This window comes from Lacerta agilis, chromosome 3, assembly GCF_009819535.1.
Source record: "Lacerta agilis isolate rLacAgi1 chromosome 3, rLacAgi1.pri, whole genome shotgun sequence".
NCBI lineage: Eukaryota > Metazoa > Chordata > Lepidosauria > Squamata > Lacertidae > Lacerta > Lacerta agilis.
In genome coordinates, this window is record NC_046314.1 from 89,102,662 (window position 1) to 89,121,074 (window position 18,413).

At 41.5% G+C, this 18,413-nt stretch overlaps 2 protein-coding genes across 3 annotated transcripts in view; one reads left to right on the plus strand and one right to left on the minus strand.

Moving 5' to 3' along the window:
• Positions 1 to 5,419: 5,419 nt before the first annotated feature.
• On the minus strand, positions 5,420 to 16,535 carry CNIH4 (cornichon family AMPA receptor auxiliary protein 4). Of its 2 annotated transcripts, XM_033144686.1 has the most exons (5): positions 16,406 to 16,535; positions 14,139 to 14,207; positions 11,162 to 11,274; positions 7,617 to 7,757; positions 5,420 to 5,601 (listed from the first exon to the last, which is right to left on the minus strand). In XM_033144686.1, the coding sequence occupies exons 1-5, from the start codon at positions 16,472 to 16,474 to the stop codon at positions 5,574 to 5,576; spliced, it is 420 nt and encodes a 139-aa protein (XP_033000577.1). In that variant the 5' UTR covers positions 16,475 to 16,535; the 3' UTR covers positions 5,420 to 5,573. The 2 variants fall into 2 exon arrangements, with proteins under 2 accessions (XP_033000577.1, XP_033000579.1); XM_033144688.1 differs by lacking the exons at positions 14,139 to 14,207; positions 16,406 to 16,535 and adding an exon at positions 12,026 to 12,056.
• Positions 16,536 to 17,118: 583 nt separating this feature from the next.
• Positions 17,119 to 18,413, plus strand: part of NVL (nuclear VCP like) — a 35,164-nt gene continuing 33,869 nt past the window's right edge. The window contains exons 1-2 of the mRNA XM_033144689.1: positions 17,119 to 17,232; positions 18,061 to 18,134. Of these exons, the coding sequence (XP_033000580.1) occupies positions 17,170 to 17,232; positions 18,061 to 18,134 (137 nt within the window). The 5' untranslated portion in view covers positions 17,119 to 17,169. The remainder of the gene's footprint in view (positions 17,233 to 18,060; positions 18,135 to 18,413) is intronic.

Sequence of the window (18,413 nt, forward strand, 5' to 3'; positions counted from 1 at the left end):
CCCTCATTCGGTATCTTTAAAAATTCACAGCTGTATTACTGATATGGTGCTGGTGGTACTGCTTGCAAACTCAAAACTACCCTAGGAGATTGGAAAGGAAATTGGAAGTGAATTATGAAGTGTGCACTAATCAGTTTGATTTGGTGCTACTAGATTTCTATAGGTTATTCAATCTGATGCTTGTAGTTAAGACTTCCTGCAAGGACGCTGTTGTGGTGAAAAAAAAATGACCAATTTGTTTCCTTTTCTTTGAAACGCATAACACCAGCAGGAAACCAAATTAAGAGCAAAAATAAGTGGACACACTACTGCTTATGCTTCCTCACCTCTTATGAAAGAATTCTTGGATATATTTTTTAAAAAACGTATAAAAAAGCACTTGAGTGGAGCTGAACGAGAAGCATGTGTTTTGAGAGTGCCATTTCTAAATTCAGTTGCATAATAACAGACTACGCAACTTTAAGAGGAAGCTTTTCAGATTGAGGTGGCTTTAATTTCTGCTTCTTGACATACAACCCGAACCAAATAAAGTCAGTATCTGTCTGGAAGCAAACTTAACTGCAGTAACAATGCCAGGATTTCTTGTGAGTGATCTTAAATAGTTGAGCAGCCTAAATTTATTGATGTGTAGATTGAAAAGCACCACTTCTGCATTTCAGATAAAAAAGAAAAACCCTAGACTGTTACTGTTGTTAGGGAAGAAGTCAAGGAGTAGGCTTATCTCAACATTTTTTATATATGAGGAAGGCATTTCTACTCAAAATCTTACCATGAGAAGGCGATGAATGGGAAAGAGGATACAGTAGTTTGCATTTTGCCTTAGGTTTTGTACCCATCAACTCCAAAATATGCACACTGGCTATAAATCACTACAGTATCTTGCCACAGTGCTTCTCAGATCAGGTAAGTGATTTTAAAAATAGGAGCACAAAAGAAGAAACAGTTTTTACATAGCCCTTAAAATAGCCTTGTAAATGTGTGGCTTAGTTCCCTCATTTAAGTTTTTAGTTTTAGAATTAGGGGATCATAATACAAGTTTTGATACGAAGTCACCAGTGAAAGCTACCCAACTTTTGCCAATAGTCTCATTCTGGCTTCCGAGCAGATACTGTTGAATGTAATTTAATACTAGGTGTTTAGTGCCATCTTAATTAAAAAAATTAATTCCCACCCCAAAGGGAAAAATGGCTTTAAGTTAAAATGTTTTCTTAAACCAGTCCTGTGCTGGCAAAAGATACATTGGGAGAGTTCTTGAAATTTTTATTTTTATTTTAGTTAACAGCAGAAGAATGTCTAGTTTCTAATTTTTGGGGTAGGATCAGAAGGGGAAGAGAACCAATTTTCAGTAAAACTTGGTGCCCTTTGTCAATACCCCCAAAGCACATGTTGCCTCAATTTGATGCATTTCAAATGAACTGTTAAACTGGAGTATCCATCCTATATATGGTTAAAATGTATATTGCATTGGCTTGAGTCCATTTTCAGCTGCCATAGAACAAACCGCTCATTTGACAATTAGTAGAATTTTGGAAACACTTTGACACTTTTTGAACAGGGTGGACTTGACTTGTGCAGTGTTGTCTGCAGTAGCTGCTCTAGTTGCTGGAACACAAACTAGAACCCCATTTCCTGTTTGCTGACTTTGGATGATCTGGATTCAGCAAAGTATGTGTGTATGTGTGTGGTATGAATGTGTGTGCGTGAAACACAAACAGTCATGGAACCAACTGTTCTAGGTACATGTCATGTTTTACTGCATACTTTAAGTCATGTTGTGTGTATGTGAAGTGTCCTCTTAACTTTAAGATTTTGGTTAATACCAATATATTTTTATAAATTTGAAATTCAGTGTGCTCCATCTTTTAAGTGTTTCATTGTTAGGATAAATGTACTAGATTTAATTCTTAACACTTCTCGGCACAGATGGAAAAAGTTGTCGGCTCCTTGAAAATGTATGAGGAAGAAACGGATCCTCAAAGCATGTGTGTACTTACAAACCAAGCTGTAGAGATCAAGAAAAGAACTTTTATTCTCAAATTTCTAAATTGTCAAGATTTATATGGAGTTGTGGTGGAACTAGTTAACACTTAGAGCTTTTGGTATGTAATGACTATTTGCTATGGACTGATATTAAATGTTTCAAAGGATTGCGTTCTTAAACTTTCTGGATTTTTGTTACTCCTCTTGAATTATATTAAGTAGTTTAAAGTTTCTTTACTATATTACATTAAAACATAAGAACTTTGGGTCTCCATATTTATTTTCACTTGTTTTACTAATTATTTACAGAACACCTTATTTTATAAATATGTAGTATATTAAACATATCTTTTAAAATGTTCATTCAAACTACATTAATTACTGGTTTTTGTTTTTATTGGGGTTGAAAAAAAATACACTTTTCCATGTCGGTGCACAGCACTTAACAAATATTTGTATTCCCTTTCTTTCCAATTCAATAAACAGAATGAATAACTGGACTTGAATAGTTCTTAGCTTTCTAAGCTTCAGTGCTATTTCTGGCCAACCCTGGTATATCCCATGAGCATTTGTGGTCTTTTTATGCAGGAGCAGCAGGGCCTGGGCTTTAGGCTATGATAGTTAATCCTCCAGTGCTACTCTTGCTCATTACATAAGAGCAAGTTTACAAGAGTGATCCAGAGAGCAGAAAAACAGCTTAGCAGCCATCCGTTATGGCTTGACAGCCATTCCTGCTTTATAACCACAGATGGGACTCAAGACCAGGCTGTTTATGCACAGGGCTATATTCAGCTTAGAGGATCATAAGTTGTGCTGGGCTGCATTATAAACCAAATGACCCCCACAGCTGGTATATGTGTACAGTCAAACTTCGGTTTTCGAACATCTTGGCTGCCAAACGCTTCAGAAGCCAAATGCCGAAAACCTGGAAGTGAATGCTTCCGTTTTCTAACGCACCTCAGAAGTTGAACTGCTTCCATCAGATATCAAAGAGAGAAACAGCTACCTGACATTTAGAAGACATCTGAAGGCAGCCCTGTTTAGGGAAGTTTTTAATGATTGATGTTTTAATGTATTTTTAATTTGTTGGAAGCCGCCCAGAATGGCTGGGGAAACCCAGCCAGATGGGTGGGGTACAAATAATAAATTGTTATTATTCCGAGGTGCATTTTTCATTTTCCCCCCATTGCCTTTGCAGCCAACCCTTTGATCCTCAGTTTTCGAATGTTTCAGAAGTCGAACCGACTTCCAGAATTGATTACGTTTGAAAACCGAGGTTCCACTCTATACTGTATATTTTCCCCAGACTGCCTATCTGTACCCTGGAGTGACACTCAAAAAGGTGGCCACTAGTATATAGTAAAGGTTGCTTCAGCTGCAACAACTTACACTTCTTACAGGGATACTCTTGCATCAAGTACATATAGAGCAAGCTACTGAAGGATATGTGCGCCTCCCTTGTCCTTTTTTTAAGTTGCACCAAAGGAAGGTAGATATTTCCATGCATTTTCGAAGTATATGTGCCTAGCTCTCTAGAAACTACTTTAGCCTCTAACTACACTATAGACTAACCTATATATGACACCTGTGTGCTATGTGATGAGTAGCAGAAGGGGAGCAATATGTACCATGCCAGTTAGTCAAACTATTGCGAGAGCAGTTGAGGGAACCACCTGCAGAAGAAGACAAAAATGTTTTGAAGAAGTGTGCATGCACACGAAAGCTCATACCAAGAACAAACTTAGTTGGTCTCTAAGGTGCTACTGGAAAGAAATTTTTATTATGTTTTGCTCTGTCGTCTAATAGGAGAAATTATACTTGATTCTAAACCAAGGAAAATCAGGTGCAGGATAGGGAATAAACTCCATCTATATAGCAAGGCAGGTAACAATGCAGTTACAGTTTAGGTGGAGAATAGCTCCTAAAGGTGCATAATCCATTTTTAAAACTAGTCTAAAAAATTCAGTGGTTTAGGCTAGAGTGGTATTGAAATGAGCCAAACAGACTGATGTAAGCCCTTAAGGCATATTTAAAATAGGTAAGGATTGTGAGATGTTTTCTTAGAAGCTGCCTTTAATTACCAAGAACCAGCTTCAACTGCAAAAGCCTGATGAAAGAGGACACGTCCTGCTCCTATTAGTGATCAGATTAAAATACCATCCGTGAATGAGCCAAGACTGCCTGATCCTGTAGCATTTCATGAAACTACTTTGGCATGAGCCACAGTAAGCCACCATGACCAAACCAACATCATCATCAGCTTTGGGGAGGAGGAGGAAGGTGGATTGGGCTACTTAATCCTCTCCTTTACACCCTCCCAACAAGGTTATTAGTATCTCTAAAAGGGAACATTCATTTATCAACTCCTATGCCAAGGGCAACTACAGTAGAAATTGGTTACAGGTAGGTAGCCGTGTTGGTCTGCCATAGTCAAAACAAAATAAAAAATAAAAAATTCCTTCCAGTAGCACCTTAGAGACCCACTAAGTTTGTTCTTGGTATGAGCTTTCATGTGCATGCACACTTCTTCAGATACACTGAAACACAACAGTAGAAATGTTGACAAAAAGCTGTTAAGTATTCTAGTATTTGATTGATAGCCAACTTTATTAGGCTTCAGGTCTTCTCTTTTAGCCTGCTACCCTGTGTCTTTTGGCCAGATGCATTTAGAAATAGCTCCAGTATTTCAGATGCAGTTTCACAGCCTCAATATAGAAATACATCTATGACCCACAGCAGTTCATGTACTGGTGGAAATCTGATTTTACAGGGAACTACTCCTGGGCCCCCCAGATTGGGGTAATGGCAAAAACAGTGCAGATGTTTAGATGCCACTCCATATCCCATATGGGTAGCATCAAATGCAGTTCTTTGGTTGAAATGGTTTATGTCACAGTAGTATCTTATGATTAGCCAAGCTCTAATGGCCTTTATCAACAGCACTTCAACACTAGCACAGCTTGTACAAAAACTACCATTTATTATGGTATTAGTTTTCACTCCATCAGATTCATTAAGTCAGTGATGGACAAACTTTTCCCTCTAGCTGTTTTGGAAATACAACTCCCATCATCCCTAGCTAACAGGACCAGTGGTTAGGGATGATGGGAATTGTAGTCCCAAAACAGCTGGAGCGCCAAGTTTGGCCATCACTGCATTAAGTGCTATCCTAAGTTATAGAGGGGTGGAAGTGAAAGATTTTAAAAAGTTGGGTCCAAGGGAGATAAAATTCAGTAAAATACAGGAAGTGATGGTTATGTACTTTAACAGTGGTAATTCACAAAACAATTCTTGATGGTGACATCCTGGCATTGGTGCCATCATCTGACTCTGTTCATTAGCTAGCTGGCATTCTTGCGAAAAATATGAATTTGAAATACCGATAATAGGAAAATCGATTGGAGAAGGGACAAATCAACAGTTCGAGAAACTCAGCACGTTGGTTTTTTAAATATTTTTTATGTTAAAAAATACAGCAAAAATATTTTTTGTTCAAAGAGGAAAAAATATACTGCAATGACGACACTGGTCTAGGTTTGCTTGAAAGCTGTGACAGCTCAGAATTTGGCAACTGTAACACTTCTACTGCGACTTCAGTCATTTATCAGCGCCAAGATCATACTGCAAAAAGAAGGAAAACATATTAAAGGTACAATTTTAAATAGATAACCTTACACGCACACCCTGCAAATTGCATCTTTATTACGCTAGCAACATTGGCAAAGTTGTTTCCATTTGGTTCATTTGCATAGTCCGGTCTTACTGAAGAACTAGGCATTGTGACGCAAAGTGGTAGCATATGTGATTGTACAAGGCTAGCCATTACCACAACAAATCACTTTTAGTCCAGTATATCCTCAAGTTTAAAGCTGCTTGATATCGAGGCTTTATAAGGTACTGTATGTTTAATGCTAGACAAATTCCAGAGTTTACAAGGCTCTAGGTATGTATTATGCATAACTGGTGTGACATGTAGGACTGCGTCTTAAACAGGCCTGTCTTGTCAATAGTTCACCACCCAGAGTTTCAAAAGCATTTAACTCTTAAGCCTTCAAATAAAGGCAAGAACCACTTTCATCATAGGTTGCAACATCCTCAGCACAGATGGGTCAATGATTTGCATCTCTGGGAATCTCAAAGAAAATCAAATCAATCCTTATAACTTAAACCTGTTCAGAAACCCAACCTCAAAGCCTGAAATGATCTCTAAGTGAATGGTTTAAACACCACATACAGGTTGTGTTACTTCTCTTCTATGAGCACATGACATTTATTCCAAAAACCATCCCACGCATGCAGAATAACCACCCTGGAGCTGGGCCTATATTCTAGGGCAAGAATGGAACACTTTTGTCACATATATGACAAAATCTAAATATATGACAAAATATATGGAATCTTCTAAAGGTGTGCCCTGAATGCAGACATTTAAACAGAAGGAACTGCTCAAAAACAAAAACTGAAGTGTCAAAACTGAGCCTGCTGTACTGTATACAAGACAAGATGACATTGTATACTACAAAACAAAATAATAAAAAAATTCCTTCCAGTAGCACCTTAGAGACCAACTAAGTTTGTTCTTGGTATGAGCTTTCGTGTGCATGCACACTTCCAAGAACAAACTTAGTTGGTCTCTAAGGTGCTACTGGAAGGAATTTTTTTTATTTTTTATTTTGTTTTGACTATGGCAGACCAACACGGCTACCTACCTGTAACTGGAACTGTATACTACAGACTTTCAACTTATTAAACACAAATTCCCTCTTTCCAGAGAACTTTGGGAACTGTACTTCTGATGCGGCAGGAAAGAGGGTAGGGATCTCTTAGCAGATAACACCCAGCTAAACTACAATTCCTAGGATGTTTTTGTATAAAGCCACAAGAGTGAAAAGAAATATCCAGCTGGATGAACAAAACATACTACATTCAAACAGAAAGTGTAAGTTATGAGTGGACTCACACCTCATTGCGCAGTGAGTGTGTCACCACAAATAAACTTCTCCCACAGAGAGGCTCTCAAGGAAAAGCCAGCAGTGATGGAAGTCTTTGTGTGATAACCAGTCACCATACAACAAACATGATCAGGTGAACCCATTAATTAATTAATTAACCGCCCTATACCAGCAGGTCTCATAGTGGTTCACAGGATAAAAATAAAGAGCTATTAATAGCTAAGGAAGCACAAATGAAACATGCCCTTGTTTACTTGCCTTTTTGCACGAGAACCACAAGATCAATTTAAACTGTGACAACCTCTGCTGTTACTTTGTTAGGATTATGTGTCAGCAGTAAAATTTGGGGATGTGTTTTCAAAAGCAATGCAAGGTGCCTTTCTGGTTTATTTTACATTAGACATATCCAGGTCTTGAATCTCTTTACTGGATGAGCTGTAGTGTGATATCCCAGAGGGTCACATGCTGTGCTAGGCTCCCAGTCTAAACCTAAAGAAATGGGGGGCGGGGTTTGAGGAGAGAGGAAGAACTAGCATTTGGCCACTATTACAAATTGTGAATGTAGCAGAAAGCTTAAACAGCACAGCAGATAGATGAACCCTATTAAGTTCAGAGCTGGTGTGGCGGCAGGTATTTTAAATATGCTGCTGGCCTTCTTTCCAAGTTGTAAGACTTGAGACTTACCTGTAAAGATACATGAAAAAACAAAGGAGATGAAAGCCAAGCTTAATCATGGCTTCCTTCATGTGCGATTTCAGCTGCCCTCGATTATGGATCTCTGTGGGGTCAAATACTCCCATGTTTCCACTGGGAACCATAATGTACCTGAAAAGGATTAAGGAAAACACGTTTTAATGCCAACAGCACTCCAGCACAGAGGAGACACAATTCAAGCTCAGTGTGCTAATAGGTAAAGGTAAAGGGACCCCTGACCATCAGGTCCAGTCGTGTCCGACTCTGGGGTTGCGGCGCTCATCTCGCTCTATAGGCCAAGGGAGCCGGCGTTTGTCCGCAGACAGCTTCCGGGTCATGTGGCCAGCATGACAAAGCCGCTTCTGGCGAACCAGAGCAGCGCACGGAAACGCCGTTTACCTTCCCGCTGGAGCGGTCCCTATTTGCACTTTAATGTGCTTTCGAACTGCTAGGTGGGCAGGAGCTGGGACCGAGCAACGGGAGCTCACCCCGTGGCAGGGATTCGAACCGCCAACCTTCTGATCAGCAAGTCCTAGACTCTGTGGTTTAACCCACAGCGCCACCTGGGTCCCTATGTGTGCTAATAGAAAGGACCAAAAATTATCAAAGCATGACGAAGGGTCTAGGTAAGCAGAGCGGCGGCAAGACAAGTTTTGAAGCAGATTTTGTAGAGAAAACTAGATTGATGGCTGGTGGAAAAGAAGGGTTTGTCCCAGAGAGAATATGGAATGTGATGGAAGGCAGATATCAGAAGGCTCAAACATGAGAGCAAAACGAAAAAGGGACAGAGAAAATGGAAACCTGAATACTTGCAGGAGATGGAAGCAGTGCAACTGGAAAGAATGAGGGCATATGGAGACTGTGCCTGTGCAAAGGAGGACAGTTGTGGAAAAAGCGTTTGCACAATATTAGTTTCACTAGACAAAGAAATGTTTATATTGTCAACCATTTCAAAATATGGTGCAAATTCATTTTCTGGAATGCCCTGGGAACTCCCATCTGGAAAACTGGAATACTGCAAAGGCAGGGTTATATATTAACTTGGAACATGGAGGAATTTAGTTAGGAGCTTAAGAACATGGCCAGTTGAAAGCTGTCTCTCCAGTGTGTGTGTTGGAACCAAGCTATTTAATTTGGATGCTACTTCAGCTACTTTGGAGGTCTTTAAGCGGAGGCTTGACAGCCATTTGTCAGGAATGCTTTGATGGTGTTTCCTGCTTGGCAGGGGGTTGGACTGGATGGCCCTTGTGGTCTCTTCCAACTCTATGATTCTACTTAACCCTTGCAAAGAATTGCTCATGCACAGAACCTACTCATGTGAACAGCATTACCTGAGAGACTTCTGAGAGATCACAGCATCCCACAGGCAATTAGGGGGGAAAAACATATGGCAAGTCCTGTTTACAGAGTAAAGTCTTTCGTAAATCACCTCGTTTTGACTTTATACTATTCACATGATTTGATCCACACAAGCAATTTATGTGTGAGGGGGAGCTGGCTGAAATGTTCTCTGACCCAAATTTTAGTCCATACAATGGATCTGCAATCCACTTGTCAATATAAACTAGAATGCAAGCAGCTTTCTACTGGGAAGGGGGATGGGCAAGGGAACCAAATGAATGCTTACTTTCTAGTGATCAGCACATACAAACATGCATCAGTGTATGAAATAGGTTCGCAGAGACAGTAAAAAAACCCAGCTTTCATAAGGTAAATGTACTTCAGAAACCACTTTCACATTTAGCTTCTCTCTGCTGGAAGCACAGGCAAGTTACTCATTTCAACATCAAAAAGGACAGTGGTTTTCTTTTAAAGAGAAATGAATTAACAACCGATCACCTACAGCAATGCCTACAATACTTATTTGGATTTATTTTATTTTGAAGAGACATGCTTATTTAAACAATTATTCATAAGTCCACAAAAGCTAATGAAACTATTTAAAATTCAACAATAAAAGTATGGATACAGCAAAGGAGTAGTTGCAGAAAATAAAAATATTGCAGGCAAAGACAGATCAAAAGGCTTGGAAAAACAAAAAAGGTCTTGCTCTGGCAGCAAAATGACAACCATATAGGTGTCAGATGAGTCTCTTTGGGGAAGGCAATTCACAGCCAGGGAGCAACCAGTGAAAATGCCCTCTGCCCTGGGGCCACCAACACCATACCTCCATCATCCAGGGCACTTTTGAGAAGGGCATCTAAGATGATGAAGTGGAAGAAGATGGTCCTTAAAGATCAAAAGCAACACCTGGAATTCTGCTCCAAAACAGCTATGTCAAGGATGGGAAACCTCTGTCTTCTAGATGCTATGACTACGACTCCTATTGACCCTGCCCATTGTCTGGGATGACTGGGGCTGTTGGGAGTTTGAGTCCAATAACAACTCGAGGGCCACAGATTCCCCATCTTTCATCTATTATGTTAATCTCCCTCTAATGTGTCATACACACATAGAAGTCATCAAGAGGAGCATGAATGTTTGACTGAATGTGCTAAGTTTTTTGTTGTTTTTTAATTTAAGATTTTCTTGGTTTACGAAAGTACACGCGTTGTCTCTATTCAGGTTGCAAAATCTTTTTCACATTTGAAGTGAGACATTAGGGTTCTGTACAGAATAAAGTTGAGGAAGAAGAGGAGGGGGTAGGGTGGAAATACTTGGTGTATGTGTGGAGTTTTATGTCCGTGTCACTTGGGTAGGTTCTCTTTCTATTTGTTCATTATATTTCCTTGGTAGTGAGAGGTTAGAAGGGGCACGGCATGGTTGGTTGTCTTTAGTTGGCTGCAAACAAATCTCACTGCAGCCAACTAAAGAAAACCAACCATGTGCTAAGTTCACCACAATATTAGAGGAAAAAACAGGCCTTATAAATAGTTTACCAACTGTGGTGTCAACTGTTATCAGCAGCACTTGGCAGAGCACCACCGCTATTGGAATTAGTGGCTCAGTATGTGCATCACTTAGGACATTATTACATAATGCCAATAATAATGGAAGAGCACAAGGGGAAAGCAATTATACAAACCAATAGATTATTTCGCAGTAGATAGTGCCCACAGTTGCAATGATGTGTGGGGGTATAGAAATTTATGTAATGGAAAAAAGTTCCTACCATATATTTTCCTGTAAAATAAACTTTCCATCCATCATGAGGGAGGCAGGCACAAACAACATCAGGGCCTGCTTCAACCCATGGATCTTTTTATTTGGATTGGAATAAAGAAGCTCTAAGATACAGTTAGTGAGCTTCTCTCCCCCCCTCCCTTCAAATGCCCTCAAGGAGAGCAGTCACATCAGTCCTCAGCAAAAGCAAAACACCTCGACAGATTTAAAAGTTAAGAGAGTAGAGAAAGCAATACTGAGGTTCGAGCTGTTCCCACTGAAGATGGTGAATTTCATAAATTGTGGAACAAGACAGACTAAAGGAAGAACAGCATGATCGGCATCAAGTCAACAACAGCATTCCATATCTGAAACACATTTTAAATAAGTGGTAACAGTTATAAAGACCCACAAACAACCCCACTGGCCCTTACCTATATATATTCCAGGTTGCTACAGGTAAATTGAGGAGGAAGATGAACCAGTGCAGTGAAATAAGCATTAATACAGTGACAATGGTATGGCCAATCAATTCAGGGATCACCCACTGGAAAAGAGAAATTTTTAGAAAAGTAAAAGCCTTTATACAACACTCTGTGGGAGTGTACAAGCAAAGGGGATAAAAGTACACTGTCAACACTATTATCAGTCTGCCAACTGATCACAGAACTGGCACAATTCACATGACTCCAAGTACTTTAAAAAAAAACCCACGATGCTGTCAAAGTGTCCAAACTTCTTTTCAGGATCTAGCCATGCACTTCAGAGGCATCATTGTGAAAATCACTGCAGACAGAAGCAGTTGGGTCTATTTGGGAACATATCCAAGTCCAGAGTTGTGTGAAGGATTTTTTTTGGGGGGAGGTGCATAATTTAGCATTCCAAGGATCTTAATCTTGATTTTTTTTTTAACTTTCTAAGCCTTCTGGCTGAGCTCAGGCTTCAACATGTAGCCTGTCGCATACCTTCCAACATTTCTCCAGTGAAAATAGGGCTATTATAAGGAAAAGCGGGAAAATCCAGGATCAGTTCAGAAACTGGGACGGCTTCTGTAAATCTGGGACTATCCCTGGAAAATAGGGACACTTGGAGGGTCTACTGTTGAGATTTCAGAAGCAGAATGGAGAAGTGTGCCCAGGCTCTGAGGCATCTATATCATCTCTCTCTCTCTCTCACTCACTCACACACAAGCAAAGCAAACGTTGGCATGATTTTTTTCTGCTGAAACCCCTAATTTTGAGCTCAAACAGTAACATTCCACTTGCACCAGCATTACTACTATGTTCCTTTGTACTTACTTTTGCACCTGAATGGTCTGCTAGGTTTTTTCTACAGGAACAAATTATAAATGCTTGCCTTTAACTTCAAGACTAAAGTTCCAGTGAGGGCTCCACAGGGGGGAGAGGACTTTGCAAAAGGGCGGGGCTGTTCTTAAATTCTCAAGACACAATAATCCAAACTGTGCCATAAAAAGGATGACATTGACAACACACGTATCTTTGCTATTTGTTAGCGATGGATACTAGTCCTCGGCAAATCGTTAACGAGAAGGATCCTTTAAAGCCATCAATGGTAACCTGACTGCAGAACTAATGCAACTGAACAGGAAACAAACAAAATAGAAAATTCTTTCCAGTAGCACCTTAGAGACCAACTGAGTTTGTTCTTGATATGAGCTTTCGTGTGCATGCACACTTCTTCAGATACACTTCTTCAGAAGTGTGCATGCACACGAAAGCTCATACCAAGAACAAACTCAGTTGGTCTCTAAGGTGCTACTGGAAAGAATTTTCTATTTTGTTTTGACTATGGCAGACCAACACGGCTACCCACCTGTAAAAGGAAACAAACAGTAAAGGAAGTGGATTTGGAGAGCAGAGGAGAAACCAGGCATAACTGTCAACTTTTCCTTTTTTTGCAAAAAAAAGGGAAGGTTGACAGCTATGGCCATTTCCCAATGCAAGAAAAAGGAAGGTTGAAGGGGACTGAGCCATGGGATGCAGGCAGTGACAAGGGGAGAGCAAGGAGGAAAAGCACAGGAATGGGCTAGAGAGGCATACTTTGCAGGAAGCTGCAAATGGCCAGGTCTGGGCAAGGAAAGGGAAATGGCCTGCAGAGGACAAGAAGGTAGCAGAATGCGGGTATACAAGATGAGCTATGGAACACAGGCGGCCTTATACTGAGTCAGAGCACTGATCCAACTAGCTCAGTATTGTCCGCATAATACCCTCCAGGTCTTCAGACAGGAGTTCTTCCCAGCCTTTCCTGGAGATGTCAGGGACTGAATCTGGGAACTTTAGCAAACAAGGCATGTGATTCTCTCCCCCCCCCCCCCAGTCGTGGCTCTTGCTTTCCCAAAGCCAGGAAACACAAGGAGAAAAATACTGAAGTCATGAGTGTGGTGGAGTAATTCGAGCAATGCAGGTTCTGAGTATCAGGAGAGATCCAAAAGGCCCATTAACTGAACAACCCACATGTTGACACCAGGTCCCAGAGAGTTAGTGGGACGGGAAGAGGATTCCATTTCCCTCACAAAGACAAAATACTATGAGCATAGTGCTGGGGAAATCTCTGCATCAAAATTACGGTACTACCAGAGGAATGCATCTAGGTGAATTTTCAAATAAGCAAAAGGCAGCAAAGTATCCACACGTGAAGGACTCATCCATTTCTTAGTTATTTCATCATAAGACAGAATTGGGATTCAAGATGACCTAAATAGGAAAACTGGGGCCAAACTTAATAATAAAAATAATAATTTTATTATTTATACCCTGTCCATCTGGTTAAGTTTCCCCAGCCACTTTGGGCAGCTTACAGCATATCTAAAAACATAATAAAAACTTCAGATGTCTTTTAAAAGTTTCAATAGGGATAAATGTCAGGTTATACACGTAGGCAGGAGAAATTACATGTACAGATATAAGATGAGGGACACCTGTCTTGTAGGTATACATGTAAAATGGATCTAGAGGTCTTTGTCGACCACTAACTGAACATGAGTCAACAGTGTGATGCAGCAGTAAAAAATCTAATGCTATTCTAGGCTGCATCAACAGAAGTATAGTGTCCAGATCAAGGGAAGTAACAGTACCACTCTATTCTGCCTTGGTCAGACCACACCTGGAGTACTGTATCCAGTTCTGGGCACTACAGTTTAAGAAGGATATTGACAAGCTGGAAGGTGTGCAAAGGATGGCAACCAAGATGATCAAAGGTCTGGAAACCAAGCCCTATGAGGAATGGTTGACAGTAAGAGATGTTTGACAGTAGAACAGACTATTGGTTGGTAACATGTTACATAATCCTGTATTTCATACTAATAAGATGACACACGCACACACATCACTTCTAAATCTAATGTTAAACAGAATTTCATCACTTTAAAAACACAAAAGGAAAAAAACTTACTTTATTTAGTTTTGAGCAGCAAGATCTAGCATTAATGTAGTCACATTCCAAATCTGATAGTGTAATTATCTGAAGGTCAAGATAAGGAATTACTATGCTTTTGGAAGCGCTCTACCCTGTGACACAAGAGCCATAAATGCCTTGCACCACTCCTGAGTATTACAACAGAGTTAAACAGTTCATATAAACATCTGCATGCAAGGGATTCTACTAATGTAACAAAGGTTACAGAACAGGCAGAACATTCACAAGCAAGAGGCTATTTCAGAAGATTCATTGATTAGTAACAGCAGAATTCACAACCCAGCTGTTACGCTGATAGACTTAACAACATCAGTGCACACAGCCAAGACCCAAGCTACAACATACTTGGCATCTTAGGTAGTGCAAGCCCCAGCATCCACACAACCACCGTGACTGGCCACAGCAATCATAATAGTTATAAGGCAGAAGCAGAGAACCTAAGGTGCCAACCTAAGCGCACACACCCAAGACTAAGCGGAGGCTTGACAGCCATCTGTCAGGAATGCTTTGATGGTGTTTTCTGCTTGGCAGGGGGTTGGACTGGATGGCCCTTGTGGTCTCTTCCAACTCTATGATTCTAAGTGCAGGCTTCCCTGGCCATTGTTGCAATTACTGTGTTGGGTCACAGCAGCTTCAGCAATAGCTGAACAGTGGCTTGGCCACAAAGGGTTCCAGTTATACCTGGAGTTTGCAGGAGCCTGACAGGTTTTCTAAACTGTTTTTATATAAGGAACTGTTTTTAATTGTTTTTACACTTTCCTTGTTTTGTGGTTTTAACTGTTTTCTTTGTTTTATAATTGTAAATTGTAACCTGCCCTGGAACCATACAATAGATACACCCTCTTTGTGCTGTTACAATAAATTTTTGAGCTAGAAATTTAGACCCAACTACAGGCCGTGACCAACAGAGCTAAGTATGCCACTTAATACACTGAATTTAACTGAAGCAGGGCATAATTATACTGACATGTTCAGTGCTCCATAATGCCTTACTTATAATGGATGCATGAAAAGGAAGCAATTTTAGTTAGGAAATACTAGTCATGTAATAAACCATGTAGCATAGCAACACCTTCAGCAGCATCAAGATATTTAAGAAAAAACTCAGCATATCACACAATTCTTAACTAAAATGCTTGAACGTTTTCTTAGAAAATAGAGATATCTAAATATTAATCTTAGGAGCAGGTACTTTGGCCTTCGGAAAAAATGTGAAGGCCATGTTTATGACCCAAGAATCATAAAACAACCACGGAAGTATTCTTGCGACAGTCTGAATGATAAAACAAAGGGCACATATACTTGGAAGTAAACTTCCATTCATGAGACTAAATAAGTTCCTATTCATGAAATTTACTTCCAAGTATACACATCTAGGACTAGGGGGCAACCCAAGTATAAGCAGGCACCCCAGCAGAACTCTCAAATATCTCATATGAGGCGTACAGCTAAAATGTCATGATAACAGTAAGTTTTCAATATTTTATATATTTGTAAGTTGCATGTTCTAGGCAAAATTTAACCTATCCACATAAAACAAGATACTCAATCCGTGGAAAGCACTGCCTGAGCGCCATACTACAATGTATAGAACTACAATAAAACAGGGTTTTTACAAAGTTAGGAAGACTGCGTGTGCATTTAAATTTCTACTGGAAATGCTGCCATATTACCTCCATGTCTCCTTGGCCACCACCATGTCTAGTACCAAAGCTTAGCAATACTGGGTGGCTGACAGGGTCCAGCAGTGGTGCCCTCTAGGCTCTCCATGGGCAATGGGCCCAAAGGGTTAAGAGGCCAGCACTAATGTCCAATTTGCCTGGGCCAAGATACCAACCCTTACTGAAGGTGCAAGGGTCCGCTGATTCATTCCTTTTTACCCCTCGTTAGCCACACCTCCATTTCCTCTCGCCCCAAACACCTGAAGGTAGCGTTTAAAACATTCGCACCCCACTTTTCGAGGCCGCTCCCCAAAAGCTGGAGCCAGCCCCTCACTGCCTCCCCAAGGTCTCCTTCCCAGGAGCCCCTTCTTTCTTCGTTCTCCCGCGGCAGCTCCTCCTGCACCTCCACGGTCCCCACGGCCGACGGTCACCTACGCCCCCGGCCTCACAGAGCCCCTTCGCCGCCCCAACGGTCCTTCCCAGCACGCCCACCCACAGACCACGGAGGGCTGCCTCGCCCGCTCGCCTCCCTCTTCCCAGGCCGCCCGCCAAAAAAAAAAAAAAAGAGAGACCGGAGGATACGAAATAAACGGAGAGGAAAATCAGGGCGCAGCAATCAATGAGCGAAAAAATGAACACCACCGACTCCATCCCGCCACTGACAGTGCCGCCTCCGGCGCGAGCCCCACCAGCCACCGTATATCGCCACACCCCTCGCGTCCCTTCGCAGCCACCGTACAGCTCCCGCTCCCACTTCCTGCGGCTTTGCCGCATTGCACGTTGGGAATTGTAGTCTCTTTTTTCTTTATCCATTCGCTCAATAGGGGTGTGGCAAACGTGAGGCTCTCCAGATTTCTTTTCTTTCTTTCTTTGGACTGCAACTCCCATCATCGCTGACTGTTGACGACGGTGGCTAGGAATGATGGGAATTGGAGTCCAACGACATCAGGCGGGCCGCGTTTTCCCCCTACACAGGACCAAGGAATACGAAATGCTTCCGTAGAGAGAGAGCTGAAGCTAGAAAGTATCATAGGCGCCTGGAGTCGAAGGGCTGGAACAGGGGTTGGGGGCTTGAATCAGGAATGAGACCGGAGGGTGACGCCAATTTGGGCCTCCATGAGTCGGGTGGGAGTTAGGCGTCTAAAGCAGTGCCTGCACGGGGATCCCAACCCGCCTCTTTGCTCTGCATTTCCTTTTCCCGAGGGGGTCGTGCCTCAAGGCGAGGGCGATTTCCGGGGTCTTCAAGGAGTCTGAGGCGGGTTTGGCGTGGCCTGTTCAGCGGAGGGAGGCGGAGCTCCCGCTTCGCTTGAAGGGCGGAATTCGGCGGCGGCGGCGGCGGCGCAGCCATGCGGATTCGCGGAGGAAGCAGCCCCGCAGGGGATCCTAGGCTGAAGCATCGGATTAAGCAGGTATCGCCTCGTTTCTCTCCCTTGGTCCTTCACTTATGGGGTGCACTCCCCATAAACTGAGCCCCCTGGGCTTTCTTTTTGCACCCTGGCCAAGGAAAAGCGTGCCTCTCTGAGCCTACTTAGATTGCTTTTCCCGCACTACGCCAACCCAGCAGCCGTTGCCAGGTCTCGCACATCCAGCATTAGGACAGAACTGGGCGGTCAATTCCTTAGCATTTTTGTTCTGCAGACCAAGTTGATTTTATTTATTTTTACCTTGAACTGAATTAATACATAGTTGCGGGATAAATTTTAAGCCCCACCTTTACCATCTTCGGTTTGGAAATAAATCCCAATGTGTCTGGCGGGATTGATTTGCGAGTGTATTTTGGAGTCATGCAACCTAGGCGTGTTTACCATGTCTGCCGAGTTAAGTGGATTTTTTAATCACATTGAACGTCCTTCTCCTATGAAATCAATGGGCATATTGCTATACCTGCTGTGAAACAGGTAGACATGTCCTTGTCAGATAGCATAGAATTGGGCTGTTGGTCTTTAGTGTGAGATGGACGAGTTAAATGTTGATGGTAGAAGGTATTGTGCCATGCTTTTAGCCCATGGGCTTCCAAATGGTTGAGCTGAGAAGGAGTGAATAAATCCCTTGCTTCTCTTCAAATATCACAATTCACCTTTCTAAAAAGCAGCGCTAGAACCTGCATACAATGAGCAATTGTTTATTTGATGTTTGTCTAAAAAATAAAAAACCACAGTTGAATTTAATAAACCTATCACGTATGCAAATACTAAAAGGAATCTTTTTTTGTATTTTAAAAATTGTATCAATTACAGTACCTGAAGAGTAACAAATGTGGCAAGTATGTTGACATTGGAGTTTTAGCTGCTGAGCTACAGAAAACCTACAGGTAAGATATTGAATTCTTACACTTGCTTGATGTTAAACTCAAGGACCGGGCTTATACATAACTATAAAGTGTGGTTTAGCATTGTGTACATGAGCCTCAGGGACTCACATGCTTCCCTTTTGCCTGATCCTATTTGCAATTATGCCAGTGGAGGAGCAGAGAATGGGGATTGGAAGCTTTTGTTTCCATTTTCAAATAACCACAGCAGTTAATTCTGTCTAATCACCATTTGTCCAGCCTCAATGTTAATTCAAGTCACGGTTTATTATCCTGGTTATT